The sequence below is a fragment of the Scophthalmus maximus genome, chromosome 10, assembly GCF_022379125.1.
Source record: "Scophthalmus maximus strain ysfricsl-2021 chromosome 10, ASM2237912v1, whole genome shotgun sequence".
NCBI classification, from domain to species: domain Eukaryota; kingdom Metazoa; phylum Chordata; class Actinopteri; order Pleuronectiformes; family Scophthalmidae; genus Scophthalmus; species Scophthalmus maximus.
In genome coordinates, this window is record NC_061524.1 from 2,528,884 (window position 1) to 2,550,160 (window position 21,277).

Consider the following 21,277-nt stretch of genomic DNA (forward strand, 5'->3'; position numbering starts at 1 on the left):
CCCTCACCTTTACTTCTCCTTCCACTTCTTGTTTATCCCCTCGTTATTATTCTCTCCCCCTCGATGTTTACCACCTCTCCTCATTTTAACACGGTCTCACTGACATTACTCGCCTCCCGTTTAAGCTTAATCTCTTCTCCGCGCCTCCTTTCATCCTTTCTTCCACCTCTGTCTCGTCTGTCTCTTCTCCTTTCGCTCTCCTCCGTCTTCCCCTTTCCAACTGGCTCCACGCGTCAACCCCCTCAAGGCCCCGGAACAGGGAGGAAATGGATGAGGCAAGTTCATGCCCCCCCCCCCCCCCCCCCCCCCCCCCCCCCCCCCCCCCCCCCCCCCCCCCCCCCCTCTGCTTATCTTATTTCAGTATGTTTCAAATTTCACTTAAATGAAAGAGTAACACTCCATCTAAATATTTCATCCGTCCACCTCGGGCTTTCATCTATTCAAACTTTTAATATTTGACCATAACAGTCGGTAACACTTATTCCTCCGGCTTTCATGTACGACGAGGGTGCGGGACGATCACGAAAATGATGAAAACTGTTTTTTTCTCGTGCCATTTTGTGTCCTGAACCCGAGTGCACTTTGGAAATCTGACGTAACAGAGCGCCAACCCCTTCGCGTCAACGTCAGCGTCTGGAACAAAGCTGAAGTCTTTGTACAGTTTCACTGTAACCGCCTGTTCATCCCAGTTGACATTCTTCAAACTTTACATTTATATTTATATCTGCAATGTTTCTTTTGTGACATAAATGGCTCCAGATCTGATGAAAGTAGTTGCTGCTTTGAATTTAGAATAATCTCTTGGTGGCAGAAAACTCTTTTTTTTAAATGTTCGGTATGATGGAGCTAGCACCGACCACAGACGGGAAAAAACAAGTGTCAATTGAATATTAATGTGTGGATTGCTACTAAATTTATCACAGATATTCATGGTGATAAATGGTGAGCAGTTTGAATCCCAACAGCCTTGGTCTAGCGCCACCATGATGGCGGCGATGCTTTAGCTTTAGCATTTAGCATCTAGATAGACCCCCCCAAAGGGTGTCAGCCAATCAAATCACGTCTGATGTCGATACCGCGTGTGTGTGTGTTCTCATAGCCACTAGCCAGCTAACTCCTGCTGTATTCAGGTGGTAAAAGTTACAGTTAGCTAGCTAGCTAGCTAGCTGTAGCAGCTGTAGCTGCTCGATCTCAGCTAGGTAGGAGCTATCGTAGCTATCGTAGGAGTTTGCTAATAGCTAGCCACCTTTCTTTTGAAAGGCTGCTAGCTCCTGGTGTTAATTATTTTTTCTTTAGAAATAAATAAATTAATGGTGGTTTCCCTTCCCTTGAGGGAACATTACGAAGTCACTGGTCAGTAGATTAGCTGACAGATTCTCATGCTAAGTCGTGATTGGGCGCACTCAACCATTTTGCGCCTTTTTTAAAGGATGAGAGGGCCCTCAGAGAAAGTCCACTATTTTTTGAAATACATAATTCAGTCTCTCAACCAATGTATTGAGCCAATTTTGAATTGCATGCTAACAGGCTAAACTGAGAAGAACCAAACCAAAAAGACGACTTTCTAAATGTCAGTGTGCGTTAGCATACACCGTTTCAGCATTGTGCGCATATTAGCATGCTAGCATACGGACTGTTCCGAAGGCTTTAAGCCCTTTAGTCTTTGCTGATTGAATTTCTCCTTTGCTGTAGCTACAACGTTTTCTTGTACCGCCCACAGAAGTGTTAGAACTATATGCACACAGTCAAAAGCTAATTTATTCAACAAGTACTCGCATGCATATCCCGACATTCCCCTTGGCACCATTTTTCCATGTACACTTTTTCCACTGTTTTCATTTTAAACAGCTCCCCTACCAGCACGGTGTGTGTGTGTGTGTGTGAGTGTGACATGTTTTCTTAACATCCTCCAGATTACATAGAGTGTTGTCTGCAAGTCCACAAGAGCCACTCCGTCTCTCATTAGTTCCAATATTTTTGCTGTTGTGCATTCGAGACAGCACTTTACAGTCCCAGACAGGCTTTTTCTAAATCCCCCGTCTGGCCAGGAGAGCTGTGAGCACACGCTCAGAGAAGTTAAAATAATTTCCCCAAAAAATCTCTGCAACAAAAGCGTCCGTTGCTATAGAGGAAAAAAAAAGGAGTTTCGGTCGTTGCATAGCAACAAGTGCTGTGGCCAGCGCTTCCTTGGAGCAACATTTTAGAGGAACAAGAGAGAGAATGGAAAGAGGTACATATACCGCACGGAGACTTACTGCCGTGGTCTTGGATGGAGAAGTTGGAACTCTCGCTTTGCAGGCCGAAGCTGAAGGAGGCCGGCTGGTCGTCTTTATCGGTGGCCCTCAGGGTTCCTATCACCTTGGGAGAGACCAAAAAATAATTAAATTAAATTAAATGAAGACATCCTGGGCACAAATTGTATTTATATCCAATGTTGTTCCTACAGAATAAAAGGATGCTGATAACAGGCTTTTGTCTTTCAAGCCCGCAAATCAGCTGTTTGACTCAAAGCCACCGCGGCGAGTCGGCACAGTAATACGTGGTTGAAGCACGCTTGAAAAAAAAGGTGCAAACTTAATTGGCTGGCCAGCGGAAATCTGAAGCGGTGAAAAAATACATCCTCCAGCGTACAATTGAACGGATATAGTTTTTCGTTGGTCCCCTCTGCAACAGTGGGACTCAGACTTACGCTACTTCCACTTCTCCTCCAAACTCCGTTAAATGACATCGCTGATCACCATCTCCATGAGGTGACATGTTAACTATGCATAAGTGACTCATACAACCCCACTTCAAAATCCCTGAACTGTCCCTTTTAAGGAAGCAATTTGGTGAGACAACGCATAAAGAGATCTAGCAACTTCTAGCAACGTTTTTTTTCTTACGGTATTAGTGACGTCGTTCTCACAGACGAAGATCTCATCCACGGACAGTTCCGGCGCGTTGTCGTTAATGTCCAGCACTATAATGTTCACTTTCACAAATGACTCCAAACCTACAGAGAAAGAGAAAGAGAAAAGCAAAGATAGAAAAGAGAAGCGCACGATTTAACCGCAGTGCACTGGGATGATGGATTTCAGGTTTACTCAACGAGTCGCCGGCAGGGAGTTCTTCAGAGTGTACACAAATGCTGGAGGGTAAAATGAACTCGGATTGAAGATGCTATGAAATCTTATTTAATGCATCTGTGGCCCTCGATAAAAAAAGAGAAAAACAAATCAAACCGCGTAAAACGGACAGTGAAGGACGCAGGTGTGTTAAAGGGGCAGTGAGCGATTTTGGAGAAAGATTGTTTGTTGTTGAATTTTACAAAAAAATGTATTGGATTAAAATCGCTTACTGCCCCTTTAACAGGACAAACAATTGTACTTCAAATCATCTACTTCTTCATAATTCCCACTTTGCAGTATTTATGAAAAAGATTCAAAATTCCTGCATAGGAAAGGTGAGTGAAGTGCAACGTTTCCAGGTCATTTTATCTTCAATAACTTTAATTTCCACTGTTGTCTGATGTGGCTCACTTCATACAGTATCATCCGATATATCAAAGATCAGGCGTGTGTGTCTGTACATTGACGGAACTGATTAAGGATCAACTGGCTGAAAGGATTTCTATTTGTGAGCAGCTTTTAACATTCATTTTGCATCACCGATGACCTTTTTTGAATATTCATCTTCTGAAGAAAAGAAAAAATGCGTGGGATCTCTTTCCTGTTCTCTTGTGCCGAGACCTTTGAAAACTATCTTTAGTGCAGTACATGTACTGTATATCGGAGGGACCTTGTCGCGCTCAGGGGACCGTTGTGTTTCTTAAACATCGTGACAAGCCACCGAAAATAGATCTTTGGATTCCGTTCACTGCCGGGTCTAAAAATACAGAGAGTTTGGCTTTTGGAAGCCGCGAGTGAACAAAGAGACGCGCTAATGTGATTTCCCTGCTTCCCGTGTGGGTCGACCAGGTGTTTTGGCAACGTGTTAAATCTAAAAAATTTAAGAAATTAAAATCCCAGTTTATGTGTTACACTGCCATCCCCAGTAAACATTCAGAGAAGTTGCTCGGTGAATAACAAGAACAGACTGTCTTTTTTTTTTTTTTGGCTCTTCCACCTCCCTCCCTGTGTGCACATCACCGTCGACGGAGAAAACACATGGTTCTCATTTTTTTCATGTGAGCATCTATTGTTTATAGGAAACAGGATTAATAAACCCACTTGCAATTTGTGCGTGCGTGTGTGTGTGTGTGTGTGTGTGTGTGTGTGTGTGTGACGTACCGCTTGGCTCCTCCTGCGCCATAACTTGAAACATGTGTGTGGCCTCCAGCTCCCTATCCAGCGTCCTCAGGGTGGACAGCTGACCTGTGAGCGGGTTGATTCCGATAGGACAGTCTTTGTCTAAGATGGAGTACCTGCACACACAGAGAGAGAGAGAGACAGAGAGAGAGAGAGAGAGAGAGAGGGATCAGTGTAAGCCACTCGTAAGGAAAATAATCTTTTAGATTAGTTTGCAACCGGCGTTGTACCGTATGGTCTTCTTGGCCTTGTCCGGGTCCCGGGCTGTGACGATTCCGATGTTCGCGCTCCGTTCCTCCACAACGGAGAAGGTGTACATGGGCTCGGAGAAGACCGGCGGCTCGTCCACGTCCAACACCTTGATGTTGACCTGTGCAATGTGAATCGGAGAAGACGGACTTTGACCTCTGTGCACAATGGACTACGACTGTGTGACTGAACTTCTTTTGTTCTTTGAAACTTGAAACTCATTCTGGTAACTGACGATTGAGCTCGGGGACTCTTCAGGGCTGTTCGGGAACATTCAGGAGACAGAAAAATAACACTAACCACCTCTGCGTTTCCAAACCGGCGACTTCTGAGGCAAGATTACCGCTAAAATATGTAAACTCGGTTGTGACCTCACAAGCAAATCCTATGCACTAACATTATTTCCTGACCATGAAAGCAGGCTGACGCCGTGTTTATGTCTGCGCCTCGTAATCAGCTGAATTCACATTGCTTTTGCAATGTGCCTGTGCAACAGAACTTCCCCCCCTTTCCTTTTTCTCCCGTTTTCAATAAGGAAATTAATGAAGTAGCAGGGTGATAACGATCTCCGGATGAAGGGCTTTAAAAGACTTCTGGTGTGAGAGGCCCCTGTGCTGTACCGTACCTGGGCCGTGGTGACGGCGCTGTTCACGTTGTCAGCGGGGAAACGCAGGTTCCTCAGGTTCTCTCGCACTTGCACAGTGAAGGTGTAGCTGTCCGTCGTCTCGTAGTCCAGAGCCTGCGGAGAGGTGTCGATTTAGGCCACGAGTTTTAAAACTCGTTTTTTTACGGACGCTTTCCACAACATCGGTGTGTTCAGTCTGCAATATTTTACACATTAAGGTGCACTGAGACATTTCATGGCTTTTCTCAAAGGGTCTTAAACTTGATTACACATCTCATTAGCATGCGCCTCGTACTCGTGCTGCCTAATCTGATGCAGCTGGGCTATAAACCCATCACACACACACACACACACACTCGCTCAACACATCACCTTCCCCCTCGTCAACAAAATGTCTCGCCGCTTGATGCCACTTCAAAAAAACTAATATTCTCCACATTTATATATAAATATATATATATATAAACACACAAATATTTCCCCGCCTGCACATTGCATTTGCACTTTCCGCCTCAAATTCCTCTCCCGTCATCGTCCTGAGTGCATTTCACACGTCTTTGCGTCTGTTCACTCCGAAAACAGCGGTTGGTGTTCCAGGTGTGAAAATGCTCCAAGTGGCACGACTGAAGCGCAAAACAAACCTGAAAATCCACAATTTTTAAGAAACAACTGTAAAAAAGAAATAAATAAATACCAGCGTTTTTTCCCCCCTCCGTGTTGAACCTTCTTCGACGTCTGCACAAATTGAGACTTTGAGTATTGCGGATACACAACGAAATACGCGACAGCGAGCAAGTGCTTACTGTCGACTCTCAGCCGGGATTATCGTTTCTTTACCCCGTATTAGAAATAACCTCCTGTGTGTGTGTGTGTGTGTGTGTTTTTTTTAAAAGGTGGACTGATTTATCTTTGAATGGGACACACTGCAGGTGCAATGGAAACATTCCCCCTAACTGGATTATCCACGGCGACGCACACACACACACACACACACACGGATGCCCACAGTCGCAGGGTATCGGAGGCGTGTGTGTAAACAGCTTAACGAGAATAAGACCTTCACCGCGGTTGCGGACGATAGCCGGCTTTACTCGGCGCGGGTATAGACACGGCAACGCGGCGAGAGAAGAGACGGGAAGGGGCCGCGCGGCTGGAGGGGCGAGTTGTGCAGACGGAAGATGATGGGGTGCGATTTTCGATTCACGGTGTCCGGGCCGGCGCGGCGCTGGTACGAGCTATATATATTACAGAGCTTTCCTTTTCGTCAGAACACATTTCCAACTCTCTGATGTCCTAAATACTTATTTTGTGAAGTGTGAATATCTCAGCCAACCAGAGAGGAGGCCGGAGCTTTGTCATCCGGCAAAATAAAATATCTAATTTTATAATTCGGATGTAATTTGTGGCCGTGTGGTGGCAGAATGTTGAAGGAGCCGCAAACCTAAAATCACCCTTAAACAAATCATGTATATTAGAATTGACATTCAGCCATAAGCCTCATGCCCTTAACTCTTGGGGACATTTATAATATTTCCTTATTGTATAATTTGTGAGGGCCGCAACTAAAGATTCTCTTCATAATCGATTAAGCTGCCGATTATTTTCTCGGTTAGTCGTTTGGTCACTGTCATAGAGGATCAAAGAAACCAGAAAATATTCACAGTTAAGAAGCTTAAAATCCCTTAATTTTGACTCTATTTTTCATAAAAATACTTGAACCAATTAATCGATTTTCCAAAATAGTTGGCGATTAATTTAGCAGTCGATTACTAATCGATTAAATGTTGCAGCTCTACAATTTGTGCATAGTTTGCATTCAGTCGAAGGGCTACGAGATTGAAGCGTGAATATATCTAAAACTCACTAAACTACCGTCGGTTAATGTTGCTCTAACTTTTTTTAAATCCTACAAATGTGCTGCTTTTGGAGGGACCTTCAGTGACGATTCCAGAACCAGGGGTGCGGAATATGTAACCCTCAGGGGGTATAAGTCTGCATTTCCTCCGTGGGGAAATATCATCCAATAATCCTAAGAAGCCGTTACATTTTTTTCAAGGGCTGTAAAATGGAGAGGGAACATTGAGGCCGTCGGACGCGAGAGGGGTTGTCGGGAGTATGTTGGATGAAGAAAAGTTTCGTCACCACTACTCAATGTCACAAAGTGACGGCAGAGAATCGAAACTTTCTTAGCGCTGAGATGTCCGCTATCCTAATCGCCACGACGAGCAGCACTTTACCTGTTTGAGCATGAGGTTGCCGTCTTTGCTGGGGCTGAGTTCCAGACTGAACATCTTGCCGTGTTCGCTCGGGATGGCGAAGATGGGCTCTTTGTTCTGGATCTGATCTCTGTCCTCCAGCTCCAGCGTGCCCATCTTGTCGCTCAGCTTGTGGTCCTCCGGCACCTGCAGTTCGTACGTTCCTGCAGTGGAAAAAGAACAATTACGCGTCACATTATTGTTTAATATTTAAAGGGGAACAGGGTTTTTTTTTTCCACATCCAGCACTTTTGTTTCCTCACTTCGGGTGAAAGAGGCCATGTTGTCGTTGGTGTCGGTGATGGTGATGGTGACCGAGGTGGTGGCTGTGCTGCCGGAGGCCATTCCTCTCATGTCCTGAGCTCTGACCACCACCACGTACTGACTCTTGGTTTCCCGGTCCAGGGTGTTTATCTTGCTGCTGATCACACCTGCAGAGAGGCAGCGTGTTACCACTGACTCATATTCAAGTTCAAACATAGCCTGCACGCCGACAGCTCCTCCAAATTGACTTGTTAGGGCGAAGAAAGAGACAATGGAGCCGCAGAATAACAGTCATGCTCGAGACCAACCTGTGATGCTGTCGATCTCGAAGGCGGACAAGTCTTTACTTTGGCTCAACGAATACCTGAGCTCTCCGTTGGCAGTGGTGGGGTTGTCGGCATCGGTCGCCCTCACCTCAACTACTTTGGTTCCTAGACGATGAACATCAATGCAGAAAATAAGTCTGTGTCACCAATGGGACGTCAGGCCGCAGTTTATAGTCTTTGGCATAAATATTCAAGACACTGACTGTGAAGACAACCAACATTTTCTTGTATCAAACATGGTATGATATAATTTTAGTGGCTTTTTTACAGATGGATGTGCTAATGAACGTAGCACATGTCAACATGTCTCAATACGTCTCATTTTCCCATGACTTTTAAAAACAAACAGATTTCTAATCTAAATTATCACTAGATGGTAAATGTGGAATGTATTCTTGAAGTTGGTGAGCAGGACATTGCTTCTGCTATCATATATTTTTTTTGATTCTAGTCTTTTCATGGAGCTTGGGGAAAAAACCTACATTGATGTTGTGGGCTTGTAAAGTACATTTAAGATATTATAGAGGATTATACATAAATCTAAATTTGACTCTCGTCTCTATATTTCGCCGCGTTGCCTATATGCAACATTTTCAACCTGGCATCAACTGCTGGTGACTATTTTTTTTAACCTACTCACCTATGGTGGACCTCTCCATGATGGACCCGTTGTACTTCCGGGGGAACACGGGCATGTTGTCGTTGATGTCCGTCACATGGATGATAAAGTCCCCGGAGTCCTCGATCAGCTTGTTGTTCCCGTCGTACATCTTGGCGACCAGGTGGTACGAGTCCTGCTCCTCCCTGTCCAGAGCGCTGGTGACGTACAGGTCTCCCTTTTGGTCCACGGTGAAGATGCCGGTGTCCGCCCCTTTGCCTTCTATTTTGAACCTCTTCACCTCCACCTGCTGGCTGGACTTGAGCTGTGAAGAAGGGAAAAGAGAAGACGACGTAGAAGATAGGCCCGGGAAGTCGACAAGAGCTTCCCACGGCGACATGTTGAACGTTAACTCACTTGTCCGATCTTGTAGGGGACGGGTGCGGGCTTCTCCTCCTCCACGTAGAACGAGTTCCAGATCCACTCCCTCTTCTGCCTGAGCAGCACCGGATGGGTCTCCTTCTTCACAATGTCGACGGGGCCTCGCTCCTCCGCTCCCACCGCAGGAAAGCCGGAGCGTTCGGCAGCGGCGAGAGACACGGATAAGGCCATGAGCCCCGTGGTCCACAACTGGAGCCAAGCCATCATCTGCGGCGGGGAAAAAGGGGGGTAGGAGAGGAATAAGATATGTGGGGGAAAATGGAGGGAGGGGGGAAATCGGAGGGAGGAGAGGGAGCAGAAAAGAAGATCACATTAAAACCACTTATCAGCTGTGGACAGACCCCCTTCGCCGTGCCAGGGTGAGACTCGCCAAGGACTCGCCGTCGCCCCTTCACAGTCGACCGCAGAGCGCTCCACGTCTGCCTATCATTCAGGACCAGGGCTCTTAAACCTCCTCAGCCTGGGACCCAAATGAAACATTTAGCCTCTCATCGCGGGGCCTGTGCTGGAAGCGTATCGCCACCGTGGGCCGTGTGGGGATCTATTAAACATAGGCCTGTGACCCATTTTGGGTCCTGACCCACTGGTGTCGCATGAGAGAGAGAGAGAGAGAAATTGAAAAGAGAGAGGAGCTGACATTAAAACCACTCAGGATGTCTGTCTTCATCAGCCATGGGGACGGTCCAGTTTTTCCACAGAGGCCCCGGTTTGACATTTTTAATATTTGATAAGTGGAGTTTTTTCACCCTCCACTTTAGTACAACACGACAATTTTAATAAGAAAACGCTTGTCAATTACAAAGTGATTTTTTTTGGTGGCTGATACGCACGGTGGCCCTGAGAGCTGACAGCACTGCAACTTAAGAAAAAAACACATGCAAATTAAGAAAACATCTCTCGGCAAATAGGCCGCGACAAAACGGAAGGGTTTCCAGAGGCCACTAAAAAGTGACGCACACGTCTGGACACGTTTGTTGTTGCGATGGATTTTTTACTCACTGCGCTATCAAGGTTCTCTTTCTGTCAGTAGTTTTGGAAAATGAGATGAAAAGTTGCGTGTTTTTGTCTTATTCTTAATATTGTGATGGCATGATTCAGACGTGTCCTCCGGAAACATTTCCGTTTCCATTTCCGCTTTTTCTTAATGTGGTGTGTTGTTTGCAGCACGTTTTTTATATGCTGCACATGTGGTGTCAAATTGATGAAGATGTTTTTTCTTCATTTGCTTGTGTTTTGTCTATTTTCATGTGTTTTCTTAAAGCCCCAGCGTGTAATTTTTGGTAATTTTCTGGCGGCATCTGGTGGCAAAGTTGCAAACCGCAACAAGCCTAGCAACCGACAGGGGACACTTTATGTTGGCGCACTGCTGATTCCACTTCCCGTTTCCAGCAGCGTCTGAAAATTCAACGTGAACGCGTCGTATTCTGGAGCGTTTTGTGCAACAACCATATTCAACGCGACGTAGAAACATGGAGACTCACACGGAGGTCGGGTCCAACTCATGGAACTATATTTAACTCACATATGAACACATCGTTATGGACAATATATTCAATTTCTGTCAATAAGTTCTTCTAAATATTACACCCTGTAGCTTTAAGTTGCAGTGCTGTGAGCTCTCAGGGCCACCGTAGATATATACGGGTTCTTGATTCAATCTAGTTACGACGAGAGACGGACGGGCCAGTTTTGTACATTCATTTCAAAGTTAAGTGCGATCGTGCTCTGACAGATGTTAGTCACACATCAAAGAGGAACGCAGCCTCCTCTGTGTTTCATTAGGGCGGCTGCGTTTTGCACAACACAGGCCCCAAACACATTGGACTCTGGCAAATCCAATGCATGCATGCAAAAAGAAAAAATCAGTCCAGAATCTGGATCAACTTTTGCCGCGACATTATGCAACATCATCTGGAGACTGTACCTCTTTTATTTATTTATTTATCTTAAAATAAGCACACATTGCAGTGAGATCACTTGCAATGTGCGTCTACTGTTAATAGACTCAGCTTCATCGAAATGTGGGACAAAAAAAAAATGCACAGTTTGCAATGCACGAGTTGTAAAACTACTCAGTATTGGAAACAGCTGTTCCGAGTTTTTGGCATCAGATGAGTCTTGGAACTCGTGGATGTGTCACCAAAGTGTGTGTTGTCCTCTGATCTGGGCCCATTACTGAAGCAGTACACATCCATCAACATCAGAATTGGGGTTTTTTAAAGGCAGCGCTGTTTTCCATCACGTGAAGAACAAATGAGAGAAGAGCCACAGTGTATTGGCTTTGTAAATCTGTTAATGTCAATCATAAATAAAGCCAAACAGAGCACTGCAAAACAAAACACTTGACATATTGACATTCTTTTACTTTATGACAGAGCTAAAGATCGTCTGCACAAAATCTAATCTAAAACTAAAACTTTCCCTCAGTTGTCGTTACATGGCAACAACAAATGTCTATCTCATAAAGTCTGGATAACCAAAGTGAATAAGGATTCATCCTCTGGGGATCATGAATGCCTCCGTTGTTTATTTGTGCCAAATCCATTTTGTAGATTTCAAAATGTCTCACTGGGTATAAACATGTTTTACCTGCTGCTAGTGATACTCAAGGAAAAGTCAGGGGATCACCAAAGTCAGTAGGATTCTGGGGACAATGAATATGTTTTTTTAGTTTTATCATAATCGTAAATCGAGCACCGTAAACCAAAACGCAGTTGTCGCTACATGGCACTTAAAAACAACAAATGTCTATCTCACGAAGTCTGGATAGCCAAAGTCAAAAGGATCCATCCTCTGGGGACCATGACTGCCTGTACTACCTTGTGACCCAGGGAAAAGTCAGGGGATCACCAAAGTCAGTGAAGGATTCTGGGGACAATGAATATCTGCAATCCATCAAGTAGTTAAAAGAAGAACCCTTTTACAGAAAAACCAACAGTTGACACACTAAGAACTAACATTGTTTGTAAAAAATAATACAGGAGCACAACAAATATTTATCAGATTTTCTCTCATACCGTAAAAACCATGGAAAACAAATCCAAACTCGACACTCGGCTTAAAAAACACGCTCCGAACCGACTTGACTGCTCTGTTTATCCAAAGGGATCTAGTGACATGACCTAAATAAAAAACTTGAAGTTGTGGTGTTTTTTTGCACCACATCGCTGGTGTATTACATCATGACACCATTGATCTGCCGTGCAATGTGCAACACACACAAACAATTCACGATATATATATATATATCCACCAAACGCACGGGGGGAAAAAAAAAAACGGAGGAAATAATAATAATTATAAAAAGTGGGGAATTTGGTGGATATCGTCGTTAAGATTTCAGCTCTTCAGATTTTACGCTGTGCGACTGATTAACAAGTTTCACCGTCTTGCATCAGCTGTTGCTGCCTGCGGGGCTCGTTTTAGCAGTATTCAAGCAAATATAAAAATGCATAAAGTACACAAACACCAGCCCTCTAGTAAACTTGAGCCCCCCCCCCTTACTAGGCTCTATCTAATAAAGCAGAAATGCCAGGGAAAATAATCTTCAAAACACTTTTTCGTCTATACTCCAGTTGATGTCTCGGTGCGGCCCCATGTGCCGTCCCAGTCCACAGATTAGTGCGTCTTATTGTCTTGCAGCCATTAGCGGAGGGAGAAAGGGAGAGATTACGATGAAGGGATTATTCCCGGGCACAAAGTCTTTCCGCCCCTCTAATGGCCTAATCTCGTATTCCGCCGACCTCCCCTGACCTCTTCACACGGCTCCCCGCAAATCAGCTCAAACAAAGACTCACCAGCGTTTTTTGGGACTTTAGTGCATATCCTTTTGTTCGGGGGGGGGGGTTTATTTTTCCCCCTCATGTGTTTCATTTTCGCCTTTCCGGACCAAATTAATTAAACATTGTCCTCTATTGAAATTTACTGTGAATATAAAGAATAAACATGTGTTTTTCTGACCCTCGGTCCTCACAATCACATGTAAATTAGAAATTTAATACCAATGATCCTTCCTAATTCTTTAATCTCACTTGTTGCGAACTCGCGACTCGTGTTTGGTCCAAGTGCTTAGAGTTTCATTACTTTTGAAGAATTACTTGCGGCGTTCAATTGATTTAACTTGATGCATTGATGTATTTATCAGATCCAGCTGAGCTCCTGATCTGCAGAGGTTTGTCTCGATAAATGACACTTCGTCAGCCCCCCCCAAAATGTTGATGGTGATGTTCCTTTGACTGGATATTAACTGGATTACAGTAATGATCATTTCTTTCTTTCTTTGGTTTGTGGCAGCAGTTGTGAATGTTTTTGAATCATTTAACTGTGTTCACATGAGTGAAGCTTGGGTCACATGTTGCTGACTTCAGTGTGCTTCAGTTTTCCATAGAAGTTGAGGGCGACTCAATATATATATATATATATATACAAACTGTATATACAAACTGCTCGAAGTGTTGTGTGGTGCGGTCCGCACCATTTTCTTTCGATTTCAATTCACGGAGCCTGGGCAGCGGCCGGAAACAGCTATTTTTTTTCCCGGGCGTACGCGCAAAAGCGTCAGCTAACTGCCGGTGAGGAAATAGTCGCAGATTTTTTACAAAACATGTGTTGCTTTAGAAATGGCTTACTGCCCCTTTAAGTGTAACACGTCCACTTCACGGGGAGACATGCGGCTACTGTTCAGGACCCAATCGTATTTCCTGTGACCGCGTCCTGCTGCGTCTCTTCTCATCGCCCGGCTTTATTGTCAGGCCCGTATCCGTCCTCTCAACCAGTTCCTGGACAAACAAAGTAATCACACCCGGCCCGGTGCCACACATATATGTTCTCACACTCTGGGAATCCAGAAAAATATATGTGCCTGCGGGAACGAAATCGTTAGATGACGAAGAAAAAATCAAACAGAGCAGAGTGTGCTATCTTTATTTTAAGACCAAATACTCACGTTGTATATGAGGCCTTGAGTTGTAGCGTTGAAAAGATGCAAACTAAGAGTTTTTTTAATGTATAATTAATACGCAACTAATGTCGGATGAATAGAAAGCTGGAAAAGCGAAGCGGAAAAATACTTGCATAACTGAAGCTGTGTAACCGAGTGAAACTCTGACACAACAAGTTAAAGCTGTTAAAGCGTTGTTGTTTTTTTCAAAGCCAAAAAAGACTCATCAGACATTGATGGGATGTGATGGGACGAAATTCATGAATTCAATCAATACTTAAAAAGCTATTAAAAAAAAAAACCGAGCGAATCACTTTCAGGGCTTTGGCTGGAAATATTCTCTTTGCTGCTCAGGCTGGGCAACACACAAACACATATAAATAATCATAATCATTTTATTTTTTTTAAAGAAACAGTATGGCGGTGAGCTGGGAGGACATTTTGAAACTGCGAATGCCATCGATCGCTGAAACGTCATCTTAATGCGACATCTCCGACCGAGAATCTTTTTAACTTTGTTACGGCTATTTCAATGTCGGGGGCTTTAGGCGTCCTGGGACATGTACAAGACCGGGACCCTGAAACTGAATCAGCCTTATGGAAATCCATCCACCATCACTCTTTTTCCGTGACATGTCAAAATGTCTGCCACGACCGGCAGCATCTTGCTCGCACGTACAACGGCGACATCCGGCGTCTCGGTTCGTCACTCAAGAGTCATTTCTGGGATGACCAATCCGTCGGGTAGGGGGGCAATTTTCCCAAAAATGGCATTTCAAAAAAAACCAAACAGCGCTTCCTCCTCCTTCAAGGCTCAGCGTCTTACCCCTCCCCTTTTATCAGCAACAGGAAGTGTGTGCACAATGTCTTCTGGGGTCTGCTAATGAGGGGTCATCATTGGTGAGGGGGCCACGCCCTTCCTGGTATTCAACCCTGCTGCTGACGACGTCTGTCTCAGCCTCACACTTTCCGTCTCCTCTCGGTCCTGTTGAACTCCACTTTGTCTCTTTTATCGAGTCGTCTCAAGGTGGAGAGAAACTGCGTCTCGTGTTTTTTCCACACTTGTCTATTTGTGTCTCCTGTCTATCTTCTTTTTCCTTCAGCCCCCTTCCCTTTTCTCACCTCTCTCATCTTTTTCCATCGCTCTCCGCACCTTCGCCGTAAAAAGCAGATTTAGCACCTTGCGAGACGGTGAGAAGGATTAAACACGCGCTAATGAACCCGCGTTCATACCGGAGGAAGAACAACAATTCAACTCCAGTTTGCTTTTTCCAACGAGGACAAGATGTTCCGGAGGCTTGAGATGTCAAATCACTACACTTGCACCTGCAATTCTTCTTGATTCTGTTGAGCGACGTGAACATTAATCTCACATACGGGATTAGACAAAGTTATTTACGACCTCATTCTATCGAGCGCGTCTTTCAGAAGGTATAGGACGGGAATAAATAACAGCCAGAAATATCTGTAATTACATCTGTGCATTGTCCACAGGCGAAGCAGCAGCAGAGAGAGAGAGAGAGAGAGAGAGAGAGAGAGCGTGAGAGTGACGGAGGAGCGAAGGATCAGACAGACGCAGAGATACAGTTGTCATTCTCCGGGACGTTTTGGGGGGTTTTTTTGAGACTGGCAGACAGGTCTGACCTAGTTGCAATGTACCAAAGGCTAAAGCACATGAAACGAGTACAGCGAGACTTCAATAATCCACGGCGGTTCGTTCGAAGGGGGTCAGTGGAGTTCACGTCGCGACTTTTCAAAAGAGAAAAGAAGCGACATGACGAAATCCGTCTCCTCCCTCCACGTCTGGGACATCGCGCATCACGTCTTGACACTTCGTGGCGAATGTGTCCTTTGAAGGTGTTATCACTTAAATAAGTGACGGGGGTATTTACTTGAATAACGACGTGAAGATGATGAGGGTCAGACTAACCCTATAAAAAGGTCAAAAGTCCCTGATTTCAGCTTCTTAAATGTGAATATGTTCTGGTTTCTTTGCTCCTCTGTGACAGCGAACTGAATATCAAAACAAAAACATCATCTTGAAGTTTTGGGGAAACGCGATCGACATTTTTCACCATTTTATGACATTTGATGAACAAAAACAGCTGATCGATTAATCGAGAAAAGAATCGTCAAGATGAATCGATCATGAAAAGAATCGTGCCGACCCATCCTCGCCAGTAGCACCCAATACCAAAACATAAAACGAATTATGAAACGCCTCCAGTTTTTCCAGCAATCAAAAACAGTCATAATAAACTCTCTACGGACAGAAATACATATTCAGGAGGACGTCATGTTCCTGTGCCAGACCCAGGGGAAAAAAACGGCATCAAGCACTACAACCGACTGAAGCAGACATAAAATACTTTTATAATTGGAACTTACAGAAATATTAAATGCTTAAAATGGACAATGTTTTTTTGTCCCACCTGTATTCTTTGCACAAGCCCAAAGGATGAGTCATGTTCTCCTTGAGACTTTCCATCTGTTCGCTCCACCTGTCCAACACTTTGGTTGGAAGGCAAAATATCCCAATTAGAAACAAACCACATTGCCATCACTATGATATTTCTTGCTGTGGTATATTCACCGTCCCCAGAGGACGGTTCTGGTTTTGAAACATGATGAGGCTCAAATATCCCGTGTGAAATACTAATAATAATATATTCCACTGTCTGGCCTAAACTGTCGACGAGAGACGTCTATAAAGCTGGATTGGGAGGAAGTTGAGGCGATTCAAGGTCCCAAGAGGAAGAACCCCTGTTGAATTTGATAATAATAACGTGACCTTTTTCCCCCTTAGCACCGCCTTCACCTTTTGTCTGATCATTTTCTACCTGAGGCTACAACGGAAGCCTCGCTGCGTAATGGAACAGGCCGACTGACGTGGCATTTGCTCCGCCGGACTCTCCAGAGGTGGAACCCCCGGTTGGAACGAACGTGGAGATTCTTTCCGTCATCCCGGGTCTTTAAAAAATTGGAAATGTCATCCCTGTAACTCGCGAGAATAACGATAAATCGTGGCGATGATGTTCTTTTCTGTCCAACATTTTCTCACGAACACACACACACACACACACACACACACACACACACACACACACACACACACACACACACACACACCCCTCCATCTCAACATGGCGTCTTTGACACAGTTTAGCTGACTTTACTTTTAACTCTCTACTTACCCTCAATTCACCAGTATGTTTATTTGTGATAAGTGATTTCACAGCCTCAGATCTGCGATGTCGGGCAGCCGAATAGTGTGTGTGTGTGTGTGTGTGTGTGTGTGTGTGTGTGTGTGTGTGTGTGTCTGTTGTCTAGATTAAAACAGGTTTAATCACAGAGCAGCTTCTAACAATCTGTCTGCCAGCAAGTCACACTAGTAACCACCGCGCGCACACACACACACACACACACACCATACACACACACACACACACACACACACCCTGTGTCCTCGCTGACACTCTGTCATGTCACAGGGTGTATTCACCACGGCTGTGATTGGTGGCAAAGTGCTTCTCTAGTTGTTAACTCTATTCGCCTCCGCAATCGGACAAAAATCTGATTTTTACGACGGCGGACCCTGGGGGGTATGAATGATGCCCGCCGGCTTTAAAAGTGACAGTAATGACCGACGGTCATCTGAAAATAATTTAAAGCCTTGTTATCCACATTGGTTTTGGCTTCAGCTGTCACTGCCCCCCCATCTGTGCCGCGGGGCGAAATTCTTCCAACTACAGCACCTTCGAATAGTGTGTGTGTGTGTGTGTGTGTGTGTGAAGGGAGGGGGGGGGAGTACCCCAGAAATATGGGGAAATACATTTTATTTCACCACATAAATCGTACTGAATGATCTGAATATGAATGATCGTATATGAGTCAAGGACATTCTCCAAAAGATCCCCTCTTTTGTTGTGGCCTCCCCCTTTTTTCTACAGCAACACATCAACACACAAACCTGCAGGAGGTGTTTGGTCATCTACTGAATCAGTTTAGAGCTGCAACAGTTAATCGATTAGTCAGTAAGTAATCGACTACTTAATCAATCGGCAGCTACTTTGATAATCGATTAATCGTTTCAAGTAGTTCCTAATTCTAAGTCCTAATTCTCTGATTTCAGCTTCTTGACTGTGAATATGTTTTGCTCCTCTATGACAGTAAACTGAATCTCTTTGGTCTGTGGACGAGAAACAAAACATCATGTTGTGGTTTTGGGAAAACACGATCGACATTTTCACCATTTTCCAGCCCTAAATCAGTTGACAGCATTTAAACAATGCCTCATGTTGCACCGAGGTGGAGCTGTGGACCAATCAGGGGCAGCCATTCGACACACTTCCCTATAAATGTGTTGATGCTTCATCTTCTTGAATGGGCTGACATTGTCTAACAAACCTCATGTGTTGGATCATCGTGTGTGCGATGGATCCGATGGGATGTGAAAGCTGATTTTGTTTGGAAATCCAAACTTGCTCCAAGTGCAGTATGTTTGCGTGGAAATGGAGAATGCAGGTCACGGCTGCCTGAAAGTAAAACTCGTAACTGGGTCTTTCAGGAGTAATCAGCGACCTCAGCCCCGAGCTCACATCGCCACAGCTGGACAGCTTGTCAACCACGCTGACATGTATCTGAATGAACGAACGGCTGTAATCGCGTGTGTGTGTGTGTGTGTGTGTGTGTGTGTGTGTGTGGGAGGGAGGGGAGGGGGTGAAGTCTCCCAGATGGCACCCAAAGGATTTTTTTTTTCTCTTTCTTCCCCCCTCTGTCGGTTCCCTCTCCAGGAATTAGACCACTGGCTTTAGTCGCATCAGCGGCTTTTCGTCGTAACAAACGGAATCAGATCACCTCCGTCCCCCCGGGGGCCACGGATCGAGAAAATCCCCTCTCACGCTCACCAGTCGACAACACAACACAAACGGCTGGAGCACCAAAAACTTACAGCATCGGGAATGAGATGATGAAATATCCTCAAGATCATATTGTGAGATATAATTTTGTCTTGGAAACTGTCGGGGAGCGAGTTGTTAAAATGAATTGCACAGCTGACAAGATGACACCCCCCCCCCCCCCCCCCCCCCGCGACTGACAACCTCCTCGCTACTTAGGAAATATCAAATGTGCATCATCAATACTTTACAGCCGCCCCCGACTTTGACGTGTAGTTGACAGCTGCCACGAAAGGAAAAAGCTCTTCGAACCACGGACAGCCGAAGGACCTCCCTTGTGGATCTTCGTTCTTGCCTTTTCGTAATTTCCCCGCTCCGTCCACAGATCACACACTGCGTCGACTTCCCGGCCGCAGCCGTCTGTCTTCAGGAATGACAGTCCAGCCCTCTGGGAGGGGGGGGGGAATGTAGCAGCGGCACTCAATTACAGCATTCAAATCCACACCGAGCTGTCCGACATCATCCGCGTAACACATGGGACTGGACGGTGACGGGGCCGACAGCTCGTCTATCTTAAAGGGTTTTTTTAAACCCCCGTTCCAGGTTATTTCTGTACCTTTATTTTATGTGGAGACAGTTTTGACGTATTCATGAGCGTCTCAGCCCCTCAGGAGTGACTGCAGGGACAGTTGCCATGGGGGGGGGGCGGTTTCGAGGAGATGTGCGTTACATCTTCTGGACACTTTGTCTTTTTCAAATCGCAAAAGGACATCTATTGATTTGTTGCACCTCCTCGTCACCTGCGCAATCTGTGTTTTCTCAGACCCCTGACCCGTTCAAATATTCCCAAATCTCAAGATGGAGATTAAAAAAACTGAAAACTTACCACAGCTGGAGACCAGAGCTTTTGTTTGGAAAAACCCAAATCCCTTCAAGGTGTTTCCCTCTCTCTCTCTCTCGGCGGGTCGGTCCAACTGTACTCGAGAGGCTGGTAGGTGGTCGTGAGCTCCACCACCTCCTGATTCAAACTGTTCCCCCCGTTCCTCTCGCTCTCCTCTACGCCCCTCTTCGTTTCTTCGCAGCTGGTTGTCGTCGTCCGTCCCCCCCCCCCCCCGCCTCCTCCTCCTCCTCCTCCGATGTAGAGAGGAAAGCAGCAGGTGATGTTGTACAGGCGCGGATTTCACTCTCTCCTCCCTCCTCGCACAAATCCTGTTTCTTGACTAAGTCGGCGATGATGATGGAGGACGGATGAGAACGTATCCTATAGAGCTGCGATATTACTCAGTATTCTCTTAACTTGAATTTTGTCAAAGAGGTACAACAACAAAAAAACTCCTGTCAATCCAAAAAGCCTCTTTATCGACCTGCTCTCCGTCCTCGGGGCTGTCGAGGTTTTTCCCCTCAGGTGAGAGTCCAACAGGTCTTTTTTGTTCTTCCCGTCACCTCCGATGTGATGCTCTCATCCAGTGGCCACAAAGTGTTGACCCGCAGCTCCTGTCTCTCTCTCTCTCCCTCGCACAGGTCACTGCCCACTTCCTCTTCCTCTTCCTGTTATTGTGGTCAGTCTTCTTTGCCGGGGCTCTCTGCTGTACCGCTCCTTTTTCCTGTCCGGGTCTGGTAAAACAGACACACACAGAGAGAGAGAGAGAGAGAGAGAGAGAGAGAGAGAGAGAGACGGAGAGGTGTGGGTTTAGTGGAGAGAAAGAAAAAAAGAGGAGGAAAAAAGGCAAGAGACGCAGACAGAGAGAGAGAGAGAGGGAGGCGAGCGCATATGTCACAACAGCTCAAAGACGCTCGGAGAGGCAAGAGAAAAGCAGCCGGCTCGCGTTCGTGAAGCAGATGGAATGAGTGTGTGTGTGTGTGTGTGTGTGTGTGTGTGTGTGTGTGTAAGAGAGAGAGAGAGCGGAGGAGCGAGCGAGGGGAGGGTGATGGAGAGTTAAGGTGAGAGAGAGAGAGGCGTTACTTCTCCCGTCCAAGAGATGGAAAGAGAGAGACGGAGAGTGTGTGTGTGTGTGTGTGTGTGGGGGGGGGGGGGTAGATTTATTATTCATGTGTGTGAGATAAGGATTAAGTTAAACAGGTTATTGGGGATAATCCCTGGAGATTTCCCCCACATGAGGCGATAGTAAATATTTCAGGGGGCCGAGGTTGGCGGGGCGAGTGTGTGTGTGTGTGTGTGTGTGTGTGTGTGTGTGTGTGTGAGTGTATCTGACAGAGAGATCTTGTCTAAGCCAGTAAATGAGATGAGGGTGGGGGGCACCACACACACACTCCATCTACTCTCACCCCCCTCCTCTTCTCTTCGGGGGGAGTCGGTCATTGGTAATTTGCTGGATTGGACAGGAAAGCCGGCTGTGTGTTTTTACATGAAACCTCTCCTGTGGCACTTCCAT

At 45.5% G+C, this 21,277-nt stretch overlaps 1 protein-coding gene across 1 annotated transcript in view; it reads right to left on the reverse strand.

Moving 5' to 3' along the window:
• Nucleotides 1–20,724, reverse strand: part of cdh5 (cadherin 5) — a 34,224-nt gene extending 13,500 nt beyond the window's left edge. Inside the window, exons 1-11 of the mRNA XM_035606226.2 lie at nucleotides 19,771–20,724; nucleotides 9,024–9,254; nucleotides 8,649–8,931; nucleotides 7,991–8,113; nucleotides 7,682–7,849; nucleotides 7,401–7,582; nucleotides 5,164–5,277; nucleotides 4,520–4,659; nucleotides 4,272–4,405; nucleotides 2,886–2,995; nucleotides 2,256–2,358 (exon numbers count right to left, since the gene is read on the reverse strand). Coding sequence (XP_035462119.1) covers nucleotides 2,256–2,358; nucleotides 2,886–2,995; nucleotides 4,272–4,405; nucleotides 4,520–4,659; nucleotides 5,164–5,277; nucleotides 7,401–7,582; nucleotides 7,682–7,849; nucleotides 7,991–8,113; nucleotides 8,649–8,931; nucleotides 9,024–9,254 — 1,588 coding nt within the window. The 5' untranslated portion in view covers nucleotides 19,771–20,724. The remainder of the gene's footprint in view (nucleotides 1–2,255; nucleotides 2,359–2,885; nucleotides 2,996–4,271; nucleotides 4,406–4,519; nucleotides 4,660–5,163; nucleotides 5,278–7,400; nucleotides 7,583–7,681; nucleotides 7,850–7,990; nucleotides 8,114–8,648; nucleotides 8,932–9,023; nucleotides 9,255–19,770) is intronic.
• Between the last annotated feature and the right edge of the window lie 553 nt (nucleotides 20,725–21,277).